General features: G+C 44.8%; 2 protein-coding genes across 2 annotated transcripts; one reads left to right on the top strand and one right to left on the bottom strand.

Annotated features, from left to right (window-relative positions):
- The first annotated feature begins 794 nt into the window (after positions 1 to 794).
- Positions 795 to 3,947, top strand: ckap4 (cytoskeleton associated protein 4). Its single transcript, XM_083692489.1, has 2 exons — positions 795 to 1,278; positions 2,459 to 3,947. The coding sequence occupies exons 1-2, from the start codon at positions 967 to 969 to the stop codon at positions 3,719 to 3,721; spliced, it is 1,575 nt and encodes a 524-aa protein (XP_083548615.1). The 5' UTR covers positions 795 to 966; the 3' UTR covers positions 3,722 to 3,947.
- A 3,335-nt stretch (positions 3,948 to 7,282) lies between these two features.
- Positions 7,283 to 11,821, bottom strand: ikbip (IKBKB interacting protein). The gene is made up of 4 exons (XM_083692022.1): positions 11,300 to 11,821; positions 11,055 to 11,172; positions 8,797 to 9,018; positions 7,283 to 8,542 (listed from the first exon to the last, which is right to left on the bottom strand). Exons 1-4 carry the CDS (start codon positions 11,518 to 11,520, stop codon positions 7,934 to 7,936), a joined length of 1,170 nt encoding a protein of 389 aa, XP_083548148.1. The 5' UTR covers positions 11,521 to 11,821; the 3' UTR covers positions 7,283 to 7,933.
- Between the last annotated feature and the right edge of the window lie 518 nt (positions 11,822 to 12,339).

Genomic DNA, 12,339 nt, shown 5'->3' with positions numbered 1-12,339 from the left:
ATAAATATGTGTATGAATTATGTTTTGTCATCTTTCTGTCAAATATGTGGCTGAATTATTCTGCAATTCTGTCAAATATGTGTCTGAGTTAAAAAAATAAATAAAGCTTTAAAAAAAAAAAAAAAAAGTCAAATCAGGATTATAAATATGTTTAGTCTATCCTGTGCCATTTCGGGACATTCAAAAATATTTTCAGATGCTTTGTTCTTTGAAGGCATTTTCATGGAGGGCAGCCTATTGCTTTGGAGTGAGGGAACTAGGCAAACTGGAAGGATGTCGGCCAAGTTTTAGCTGCCACGTATGAAGGGAGGAGCAAGTGAGAGTAGAAAAAAGTCCACCAACATCCTCTATTATTTGAATGGATCTTTAAACCGCTGGTCATGAACTAGGCATAGAAGTTTAACGTTGTCATAAAATTTGGCAATGAAAATATATCTAAACAAAATTTTATTTTGGAATTCCTATATGTTTTAAAGCTCTATGGTGGTGTTATCTTATAGGACTGACTGGGGCTTATATTAGAAACAGGGCTCTCAGTAGACCTGAACCTACACACACTAAACCAACTGTAGGCTACAAAAAGAAATAACAATTTATCAAGATATGAAGCACAAGTAGGGCCCGACTCCCAAACGTCCTCCCAACTATGCTATCCAAAGAGAGCATTAGGACTTGGATGTTTTTTGTTTGTTATGTAACATGCTTACAATTTCATTGCATAATTCCAAACGGGACATGTAAAGCCAACAGTGTTGCAGCCGTGGAAATTGGTTGTACAGAGAGAGAGAGAGAGAGAGAGAGAGAGACGCCCCCCTCTCGGCATACCTCCACCACACAGCCCCAGGACGGACACGACGCGCCCTCTGATACGCTGCTGGGTGTCCCACACTGGAAACATCTCTACATCTCCAGACCAGCGACCCTCCTCACTGTTTCAGACCTCACTGCTAGAAGTCCAGATCAGATATGACTGCTAAACACAGAAACAAGCAGAGTTCGAGCGAAAAGAATGTTTCATCTAACCAAGATGACGTGGCGAAGAAAACTCCTAAAGTTAGTAATGGGGTTGTCAGCCCGTCCACCCCAGGGTCAGGGTCGGGGAGCTGTGTCAAACTAGTAGCCGTTTTATGTTATATTGCTTTAGTTGCTGCCGCGGGCTTCGCCGCTTTTTATCTACAGCAAGTTCTTGAAGAAGTCCATCAGATCAGCAGCAGAAATGAAGAGAGTGTACGGAACACCGCCGACCTGGCGCGTCAACTAGAGACTGTTCTTCAACAGGTAGGTCGATCAATAGGACAAACAAGCCATGTCGCTTAATACGCTTTTAATGGCAAGGACGAGATAAGACAAGCAGATTAGGAGCTGAACAGGGTAGATAAGGATGGGGTGACATTGAGAACCACTTAAATGTGTCATTCTGAATGTTTTAATGAGAAAATGCTTAGGAGAGAGACCCCCCTCCCCTCCCCTCCCCTCCCCAGCTTGATGAGTTGGCACAAGGAACCTGCAACGTTGTTTTTTTCTGTTTTCTTTGTTTCTATAAAGTTCAGGGTTATATTGGTGTTGCTAGGTAAATGTCTTTCTGTTGCCTAACATTTGCTGTCTTGTTAAGATCATGCTATGTTTCAGCATTCATTCATTCATCATTCGTTCATTTGTTCATTTATTCATTCATACATTCGCCTTTTTTCAACCCATCATGTAGGCCTACCAACAGTTTCTGCACAGATGAATATCTTCCAGGCCAGTTTGAACTGGATGCTGCCGCACACCATTTTTTTTTTTACCATGTACACCACAGAGAAATGATAGCAACATTATGTAATGGAACAACACCTACTTTTCAAAACGTATTCTTAACTTCTCTGCATAGACAAACCCTTTAGGCAAAAGTTTGAAATCCCACATTCAAATGTAGTTCAATAATGTCTATATAAGCCATGAGCACACAGTCACAAGTGGAACACAGAACATGCATTGAATGTCTCATGTAAACTTGTTTATGTTGTTAAGCTGTATGAATAACCTGTAGCTTTCCATTTTAAAACTATAATCCTTATCAAAACAGACACACACACACACACACACTTTCTTTTTTGTCATGCAAATGTCTAGTCAGGGATTGGCTCTTTCATCCAGAACCCAATGTACAGTTTTGGAATGTACCTGTACTCAACAAGTACACCTTGCACACACGTTTTAAAACCATTTAAGTTGATACATACATATTTTTGAACCTGTGTGGTAAGCTACTATGTGCTTATTATTATCAATGATGGTAATACATTATATTATTATTATCATCATTAACATCATTCATTAATAATTGATTATTAACTTGTTATAATGCTATACAATATATACAGGCCCTGGACCCTCGTAGTACCTTGACCAGAGATCCAGTAGAGTTGCGGCCCTGACATGTATTGATGCCTCATGGTTTTCCCTCCCTGTCCAGGTGGATTCTGTGCGGGGATCAGTGGACGGGCTGGAGTCGGCCCTGGGCACCACGCGGGCCGAGCTGGAGGTGGCGAGCCGGGCGGTGCGGAGGGGCGAGGGGGAGACGAGGCGGGTGGAGGAGGCCCTCCAGAGGCTGCAGAATGAGCTGCTCCGCGACCTCTCAGAGGGCATCAGGGAGGTGAAGGAGGCTCGCGAGCGGGACTTCTCCTCCCTGGAGAGCACCGTGGAGGAGCGCTTGGCCGAGCTGAGTGGCTCCATCGCGGCCAGCGTGGCTGAGTTCACTGAGGCCCAGGGCGAGGCTCAGGGCCAGCTGACTGAAATCAAGGCCCGTCTGGACGACCAGGAGGACCCGGCGCTGCTCAAACGGGAGCTGTCCGCCATTGTCAACAACGTGGCGGAACTCAGCGCCGCCAAGAACGCCGCAGAGTCCTCCGCCGACTCTCTGAGAGACCAGATCAGCGCGGTGGGAGCCGAGCTCCAGACTCGCAACCAGGAAGTGGCCTCGCTGTCGCAGGAAGTGGAGACCATAAGGTCGCTTGTGCAGGAGACAGCCGGGAACCTGAGGCAGTCGTTGACTGGGGCGGAGGCCGGCGTCCAGGCCCTGATTGTGGAGACCCAGAGTCTGCAAGGGGGGTTGGATCAGGCCACCGATGCCATCCAGAGCCTGGAGAAAGAGCAGCAGGCGGAAGCCACCCGGGCCGAGAAGAGGGGCGACAACCTAGAGGTCCGAGTAAAGGCAGCGGAGGACAGCGGAGAGTCCCTGGTGGTGTCGCTGTCAGACCTCACCTCCAGAGTTGAGTCTCTGCTTGCTAAGTATGACTCTCATGAGAGCACACTCGCCGCCCAGGGGCAGGCTGCAGACAAGGCCAGGACTGGCCTGCAGGGGGAGCTAGAATTGCTGAGGAGCAGCCTGGGGGAGCTGCAGTCCAACGTGGCTGCTCTGGGCAGCTCTCAGTCCAAGTTGGCCTCCAAGGACTCCAGCCTGGGCCAGCAGGTAGAGGAGGTGGAGGAGAAGCTAGCTGCCCAGGAGAAAAGCATCAAGTCAGACAGCCAGGAATCCAGAAAGGATCTGGAGACACTCAAGAACACAGTGGATGGCTTGATGGACAAAGCCGCCAAACTTGAGAGCCACGATAAGGCTATCTCAACCATGCAGAGTGCACTGGAGAAGACCATGACCTTCCTGGAGGCCTTGTCCAAAGCACCAAAGGCCCCCGCTGTGGTTGAAAAGGTGGGAAAAAATGAGAATAAAAAGGTGTAGTTTTCAGGAGGGTGGTAAGGTAGATTTGGAGAAATGGACTGTGAATTAAATCAACACTCAACCTGCACTGTTTTTTTTTGTAATATTATTATTATTGTTTTATTTTTCATTTTGAATTTCTGTTACACCAGGGTTGTTTCACAAACCTATCTGCAATATAAGCTCTTTTGTCGAGCGTGTCATGGTTTACTGATTGTGTTTTGTTACAAAAAATAAAAACTGTATGACCACATCGCCGTTATGGCTCCTTATTATTCAATGCAATCATGTGAATTTCTACCAATCTGTCATCCCCACCTGGGTGATACATGGCTACGATGTTGCACCAGAACACTCACCACACATGCGTAATCACAAGAAGAAGATGATCATAGAATAGTATAAATGCCATTCAGCTTTTATCCAAAACAACTCACAGTACAGTGAGTGGAAACAAGTTTATGGTCCCAGCAGGGATCAAACCTACACCCAGGTGAGGCATCCTGATCCAAGAGGTTAAGCACCCACATCCACTCAAAGGCAGTGAGACAGCCCATTTCCTGTTTGAAGACGATTGGATAAAGACCATGGTAAGAGACTGCAAGGTGAAAACACTCTCTAGTTTATTTAAACACCCTCTCTGGCACTTCAGAGCATATAAGTGGACTTAAAGTGAGTGTGGTGCTTCATTAAAAACAAATTGGAATATTTCATTAGCAGACACTGCAGGAACAGCCAGTGAGGTGATTTATTGCCTTACTCTGAAAGTAATTACTTTCATCTGAAGTGAGAATAGAACTCATTGGCGTTGAAATTCCTTGAGGATGATTCAATCATTTCCTGAAAGGCTCCTCAAAACCAATTAGTTTTCCATTAATGGGTGTGCCACAGCTCAACAAGGCATGTAGATGCAAACATGCAGCTTAAATACTGTACACAAACTTAACACTGACAGCAGATCCCACATGTGGAGAACACTTTGTTTTTGTATCTCTCTGTGGCATCACTCTTATAATAGGATTGTGACAGTTCAAAGCATGACTGCAGTGAGTAGTGTAACCTGTACCACATGTGCCTACAGCAAAAACTTGGTGGTATGGTGTTAAACTGCTCTTTTGGCAAAGAATGTTAACTGTGCCATCTGTTTCCTATTGTCACGTTGTCATTGAAGAATGCCAGCTATGTGTAGGTTCACTACTTCCATTTAAATAAATGTTTGTCATTGTGAAAGATTTATTATTTATCAGGTTGAAATAGGTAGTGTTAGCCTTTGGTGATTGGACATGGGGTATTCAGAGGTGCATGTTCCTGTTTCAGTAGAGCACCTGGGGCTTCTTCAAGAGGGTGCAAGAGCAAAGCAACCAATGGGCACGTTCCAGGTAGACTAGCAAAGCGTGCAGCAACCAATGGTTGCATGCCACGTCATCGACTGCGCAGCCTGATATCAGATTGCTACATCATATAATGCAGCTAGCCAATATATTAAACAATTATCCAGGTGCTGTGAGATTTGACAAGCGACTACAATGTAGTCCACTTGAAACACACCCCGATAAAGCATTTTAAATATGTATTTCAAATATATTACGATTTATTATGTGACCAGACATCTACAGTGCCCTGCGTAAGTAATAGGACAGTGAAGCATTTTCTCTTATTTTGGCTCTATACTCCAAAAGTTAGAATTTGAATCAATTACTATGAGGTTAAAGTAGCGATTCTCAGCTTTTATTTGATGGTATTTGTGTACATATTGGTTTCATTATTCAGAAATTACAACACTTTTTATGCGTAGTCCCCCTATTTTAGGTTACCCAAAGGCAATGGGACAATTTGACAGGTGTTTCTGGTTAGTCAGGTATGTTCTGTCACATCATTTCTGCAGGCATCAGAGAGCAGTCAATGTACTCGGCTTAGCATTTGCCTTTGGAGTTTTCTATTGGTGTCTGTCAACATGAGGACCAAAAACACATCAATGAAAGTCAAGGAAGCCATTACTAGGCTGAAAAATCTGAAAAAAAACAAAGACAAAACCTTAGGCTTGCCAAAATCAACAGTTTTGTAACATAATTAAAATGAAAAAAGCTCTGATGAGCTCAACTATCGCAAACAGGCTGGTAGGCCAAGGCAGACTTCTACAGTGGATGACCGAAGAATGCTCACCATAAAACCCCAAAACAACTGTCCCACAGATCAGGAACACTCTCCAGGAGGTAGGCGTGAATGTGTCAGAGACTACTATCCATAGAATACTTCACCAGTAAAACTACAGACACTTCACTGCAAGGTGCAAACCACTAGTTAGTCAGGTTACAATTTGCTAAAAGGTACCTAAAGAACCTGCAGAGGTCTGGAAAAAGGTATTGTAGACTGATAATATGAATATTATCATGTACCAAATTTATTGCAAGAGGAAAGTTTGGAGAAAAAAGGATCTGCCCAAGATTTACAGCATACCACCTCTTCTGTGAAACATGGTGCAGAGGGTGTTAGTTTTGGGCATGTATCGCTGCCACTAGAACTGGCTCACATGTCTTTATTGATGATTGTAACTGCTGACAGCAGCACCAGAGTTAATTCTGAAGTGTATAGAAACAAATTGTCTGTGAGTACAAGCAAATACCTCCAAAGTCATTGGATGGTGCTTCATCATACAGTAAGACAATGACCCCAAACATCCTGCCATAGCAACTAGGGAGTTTTTCAGGGCCAAAAAGTGGAAAGTTATGAACTGGCCAAGTCAATCTTCAGATTAAAATCCACTTGAACATGTATTTCATTTCCCAATGATACGATTTTAGGCAAAAAGACATCAACAAACAAACAACAACTGAAGATGGCTGCAGTACAGGCCTGGCAGAGCATCACTAGAGAATATACCCAGTGTCTGGTGGGGTCAATGGGTCGCAGACTTCAAGCAGTTATTGCATGCAAAGGATTGTTGATCAAATACTAAATGAGTGTTTAATTTGACATTTCATAAATCTATCCCATTACTTTTGGGTACCCTGAAATAGGGGGATTATGCATAAAAAGTGTTTTCATTTCTGAATGGTGAAACCAATAGGCAATATCTCACATGGAATTCAGGAAGATAATGATCCAGTTGCCAACAGCCCCACCCATAGGGAATCTCAGGAACCACCTTTGATGGAGACATTCAATCTCTGCATTCTAACATTGCAACCCCCTGAAAGAGTGTAGCAGACAGGTAAGTAAGTAAGCACAGAAATTACTTTATTTGTCTTTATTAAATACATCTCTATAGAACACATTTATCTGCAACACTTTCACTCTCCTGGTCCCTTTTAACTCCTGGTGACACACAGGTTAACTGCTGTTACGACCTTAAGATTGGTCTGACTGACTGAGGGAGAAACTCAGCTCAAATTTTTTGTTCGCATTCCAAAACTATGAACCAAGATGTATTCTCAAGGTACCTCCCGGGATGGGAACATTTTAAGGCAATAATTTAAGAAGCAATACACACAACTACACACAGCACTGGAAGCAAGCCAGGCCCAGTTTCACTAACTAATCCTTGGTGCACTTTTTGCCACCCCACTAGCCACTTACTCAGAATCAGAATCAGAATTCTTTTATTTGGCCAAGTGTATTTGCACATACAGGAAATTGACTTGGTGAGGTTTGTGCACGGGACATAAAAACAACAATATATATATAAGCAACATATCAACAAAATAGCAAAAGAAAATTACAAAATAGAACAATAAAACAATAAATTATGTAGGGTCATTATCAAGCTTTCGGGAGAAATACTCCTCTAAAGCCCACAACAGCGTATTTGTGCCTTTTGAATGATGGAAGAGTGGCAAACAGGAAGTAATCGCTTACTGAGTTTCTAACAATTGAGAAGGGGCCTCAGTCCATATCTCTGTTAAATTGCATAACCTCACCTTGTGGTTGGCTAGGTAGTGTTGCATAACCTCGCCTTGTGGTTGGCTAGGTTTTGTTGCCACCACTTTGGTCCTGATGGTAGTTGGCCACAGATGTACAGTCGGCACACTAACCTATACACAGTGCTAGAGATTTCAAATTGGAACAGGGGCCATTTTGGCACCAACAGTTCCATTAAGATTCAAATTCCAATTAATAAAGACAATTGTATTATACTTACACATTGCTTTTCATGTATTTATAAAGGAACTTTTGGTGTCAACATCAACCATAGTTATCCAATCTGTATACCTACTGCTCATAAAAAGGACTCCTTCACTCTCCAGGCTGCTGACTTTGAGGTAGTGCCTTGCTCACATCTGCTTGTAAAAGCATCGCTCCAACATCTGACATCTCAGATATATGGCTATACTGTTTGGTCACAGAACTCAATTCCCCCTCAACAGCAGTCAAGTTATCAAATGTCCGTCTGAGCTCAGCGATATCCTCCTCCCTCTTCATCAGATCCTCGGCCAGTCTCCCTATCCGGAGGGTCAGGTCCGCCAGCTGAGGCTCCATCGCCCTAAAGTCCTGTTTGATGGCCGCCACCTTGGGCTTGAGGTCGCCTGCGAAGGTGACCGTGCGGATCACACGGGCGCGGTTGGCCTCCAGCTCTCTCAGGCGCTCAGAGAGCAGGTGGTCAGCGGTAGCCAGGTCTGGGAGGCGTCGGCGGAGCTGCTCCAATGTCTGACCGTTCCTGTCTGAGGCGGCGCGGAGGCCCTGGATGCGGTCGATGCTGCTGGCCAAAAGGTCACCGATGCGTTTGACCATGCTGCGCTCAGCCTGGGCTGTCTGGTCCTCCAGCTCACCCACGTGCTCCAGCAGAGAGTCCACCTCTGACTGCAGGCCGTCCATCCGCCGCACATCTGTTCTCACAGATGCCACCTAGAAGATAAGCACAGAAGAGAAAAGGGAGAGGAGGAGGAGAGGGAGATGAGCACAAATAGGACTTTCTGAGTCATTCTAAAACCCAGATATACTAATAAGTTCATGAGCTACTGTAGCTGTAGCAGGAAAACCCAAAATGAAACCACCACACAACGTAATGCATGAAGTAATCCACATCTAACATATATTTAATTAATGCTGTATAACCAATGACCAACAAAAAAAAAATCCATTTTTTTTAATAGTCAAACCTTGCTGGTGACGTCTTTGGTGATGGCAGAGGTGCGCTTCTCGATTTGTCCCATGGCATCAGTCAGTGCTGCCAGGCTGCCCTGAAGCTGCCCACGCTGCTCCGTCAGGCCAGACGCCCACTCCTTCAGCTGGGTCACATCCCTCTCCAGACCTTCAAAGTGGGGCAGGAGAGCCCCTGGCTGCCCTCCAAGGTGCTCCAACAAGGCATGGACACTCTCACACTGCAGCAAAACACACACAAAGAGGCAGAGCAGCCATTTTATACATGAGAGCAGTCATATAATGCAAGAAGTAGACAGGTTAATAACATTAACTTGGTATTGGTAGCATGTGTCCATGTGTAAGTTACAATCCTGATGGTAAGAGCAAAAGCCAAGAAAACGGCACACACATGTATTTAGGGCTTCTTGCCGGGAGGGGAAGCTATATTTGCATCACAATTCTAAACAGAACAGTCAAACATTTAAATGAGAGAAATAAGAGAGAAATTACAGGCTTGTGTGTGAATTTTATTAGAAAATAATATGTGGCACAATAATAGCCTTCTCACCATGTGAGATACACAACATTCATGTTTCATGAATATTCATGAACCATAATTAATGAATGAACATTCATGTGTGTGAGATTCACACACAACATGTGTGGCCAAAATGAAAAACCAAGTAATTTAAATATAACAAAACATGATGCAATACTTGAGTAACTGTAACACTTTTATTCAAACACTGAGGCAATAATAATATGACAAGGGAAGACTAAATAAGTAGTATAAGTGTGTACTATGTCTGGCAGGAGCGTGAATGACAGTACTCAATTCTTATTGGATTGCTTGAGTGGAGTGTGATCAAAAGAAGAATATTTGTAAAAACAAATGACAATGCTTTAACAACTTAAAGTGATATGCACATTGACAATATAACAAGTATAACACCCTTCCCCTTGTGGTTAGGGACCATGACATCACACACTGACTTCATCGTCCGTCCGGTTGGGATGGGTCATCCATCTTAAGGTCCTCTCCCCCCTCCCCCTCCCCCGTTCCAGTCCCCCCCTGGCTGGCCGATCTCTCCCTCCTCCCCTCCCCCTCCCCCTCCACAGTCCCAGTCTCCCCCCTCCCTGCCCTGCCCAACTGTTGGAGCCCCTCCTTGGTGACGGCCAGCTCCTCCTCCATCCTCAAGATGCTGTGGTGGGCCTGGAGGTTGTTCAGTGCCTGCCTGAGGTCCAGGATCTCCGTCAGGGCTTTGAGCATGCTGTCCTCTGTCCCAAACACCTGGAGGGTGACTTCCTCCAGCCTCCTCTGCGCCCCGCTCAGGTCCCCCCCTAGCCTCAGGATAGAGCGGATCGCATCCTCCACTGCTGGGAGCTGGGCCTGGCACTGCTGAGCTCGGGGGATGTGCTCCTGGAGTTGGGAGTCCAGCTCGCCGTCCACCCGGATCAGGTTCTTGACTTGATCCTGGAGGTTCAGGACCTGCTTGGTGTTCCAGTCTAGCTGGTCCTGGGCCCGCTGCGTGTCCTGCTCCTCGGTGCGCTCCAGGGCACGGGTGTTCCTCCGACTGCTGTCTTCCAGCTCCTCCAGCCTCTCGCCCAGCGACCGTGCCCTCTGCTCTGCCTCGTTCACCCGCTGCGTGGCCGTCCAGTGAGCCTCCCGCGTCTCCGTCTTCAGAGCGGTGAGGTCAGAGGTCACGGTGGTCAGCTGCACCTGCCAGGTGTCCGTGACATTGAGGAAGCGGGTGTTGATGGCCTGAAGGTCACGGGAGGCAGAGCCTTCGTCGACCTGCATCGCCATGACGGCTGCGTGGAGGGAGGAGACGTCTTGTTCAAGTCGGGTCGCCAGGGAAACGGTGGAGAGCGCCCCCTGTAGGTGGTCCTCAGAGGCGGTAAGCTGCACCCACAACACAAAACAGGGAGGGCCGTTTCTGTTCTGGGGGCCTCAACATTCACATTGATACACACACACACACACACACACACACACACAAACGCATACATGTGCACATGCACAAACGCATACATGTGCACATGCAAACACATACTCGACCGAACAAACGGGTGTTCATGATTTCTCAAGGAAAGGAATACCTTTAAATATGTAGTGCATACTAGAAAAAAGCGTGAGAAATACAAATGACACACACTGTTTATAAATCAAAAAGACACAGACTGTCTCTGCATTTGGTACTAGTCCCATCTCTGTGAACAATGGGAACAAGATGGAACAAGATGTATTGTTAGTTCCAATACAAATCAAACATACCTTTTTAGACACCTTGATGACTTCCTCCTCCATTTCAAGGAGACTTGCAGTCTTTCTATACAGTAGTTTGTACTTTTCCTCCATATCTGAAAACCTTGCATTCTGCTCCAATACAACCCTATGAGAGAGAGAGACAGATACACACATAAACACATTTAAGTAGCCAAATTTGCTGTCTTGCCTACTCTGATTCTAATAACAATTCTTACAGGTGATAAAGCTAGGCTGAAGGCATGCAGACTCACCACATCAGCCCTAAACAGACGACCAGGGACAGCAGACAAGTTAGCGTTGTCAGATCCAGGAAAGGAGAAGAAGCAATTTTACTTTTATCCGAACATGTTCCTTCTGTGGCTTTCACTTTCTTCACTTCATCTTCACAATTGTTCTTTGACGTTTCAGGCGTTTCGTCATTTTGTTTCTGTGCCGGGGTCTTCTTTCTTTGCTTTACCTCATTATTAGGCATTTTTGGACAATTAAACACTGTTTCAACTTGCAGCTTCTTCGCTAAGAAAGTCAGAAAAGTAGCAGCTGTGAGCGAGAATGGCCCGGCACTCTACAAGTTCCACAGCAAACTAAAGCAAAAACTTCCATTCGTAATCTCTAATTTATCAGTCGGTGAAATTAACAAGTAATGTGTGTGTATATGTGTTACAAAATACTTAAAGAAATGCACCGTATGAGGTAGCCTACTCATATATTAATACGGGCCAACATTGTCCGTGCAAAATCCACTTCTTTGCTGCTTGGAATTTGGGAAAACGAAATGCTTCTGCAGCCACGTAAGCGACCGACGTGTATCTGTGTTCTTTGGGCAGCAATAGTGAAACTCCGCCAACCTACTTCCGATGTATGCAAATCAGAATTTCTTCAAAATAAAAGCGCCCACGTTAAACTTGTTAAAGCATTTAGAAATACTAAAGGAACAACACATTATTTGTATATATGGGAAAAACATTTAGTCTTCACAATGTCCTCTTAACGGTTTGTAATTCTTCTAATATCCAAATTACCCTGATGAAAGACTGCTACACTGCATAGGAGCAGAGTGTTGTTGAGTACAATGGTAATACAAATAATGTTTAGCCTTGGAAAATATGTTGTGTACAGTCCATTATGTCTGTCCTACACAGTGCAGACAGGGCCCTTTGAGGTGTATGGTCAGAGTAAATAGCCAACAACATTTGCTAAGACATCTCTTTAGACTAAACTCATCTGATCCATATTCTAGAAGTGTTGCCGAGTAGAGTGGTACCAGAGATTAATTGAAATATTTGAAAAAATA

The sequence above is a fragment of the Argentina silus genome (assembly GCF_951799395.1).
Source record: "Argentina silus genome assembly, chromosome: 20".
NCBI lineage: Eukaryota > Metazoa > Chordata > Actinopteri > Argentiniformes > Argentinidae > Argentina > Argentina silus.
This window is presented reverse-complemented; position numbering and strand designations above follow the sequence as displayed.

Excerpts from the sequence above, each read along its gene's own strand:
- ckap4 (XM_083692489.1), top strand. The coding sequence starts at position 967 with ATGACTGCTAAACACAGAAACAAGCAGAGTTCGAGCGAAAAGAATGTT. Across the intron at positions 1,279-2,458 it reads TAGAGACTGTTCTTCAACAG|GTGGATTCTGTGCGGGGATC; the intron begins GTAGGTCGATCA and ends CTCCCTGTCCAG.
- ikbip (XM_083692022.1), bottom strand. The coding sequence starts at position 11,520 with ATGCCTAATAATGAGGTAAAGCAAAGAAAGAAGACCCCGGCACAGAAA. Across the intron at positions 11,173-11,299 it reads GTCTGTTTAGGGCTGATGTG|GGTTGTATTGGAGCAGAATG; the intron begins GTGAGTCTGCAT and ends TCTCTCTCATAG. Across the intron at positions 9,019-11,054 it reads TCATCAAGGTGTCTAAAAAG|TGTGAGAGTGTCCATGCCTT; the intron begins GTATGTTTGATT and ends GTTTTGCTGCAG.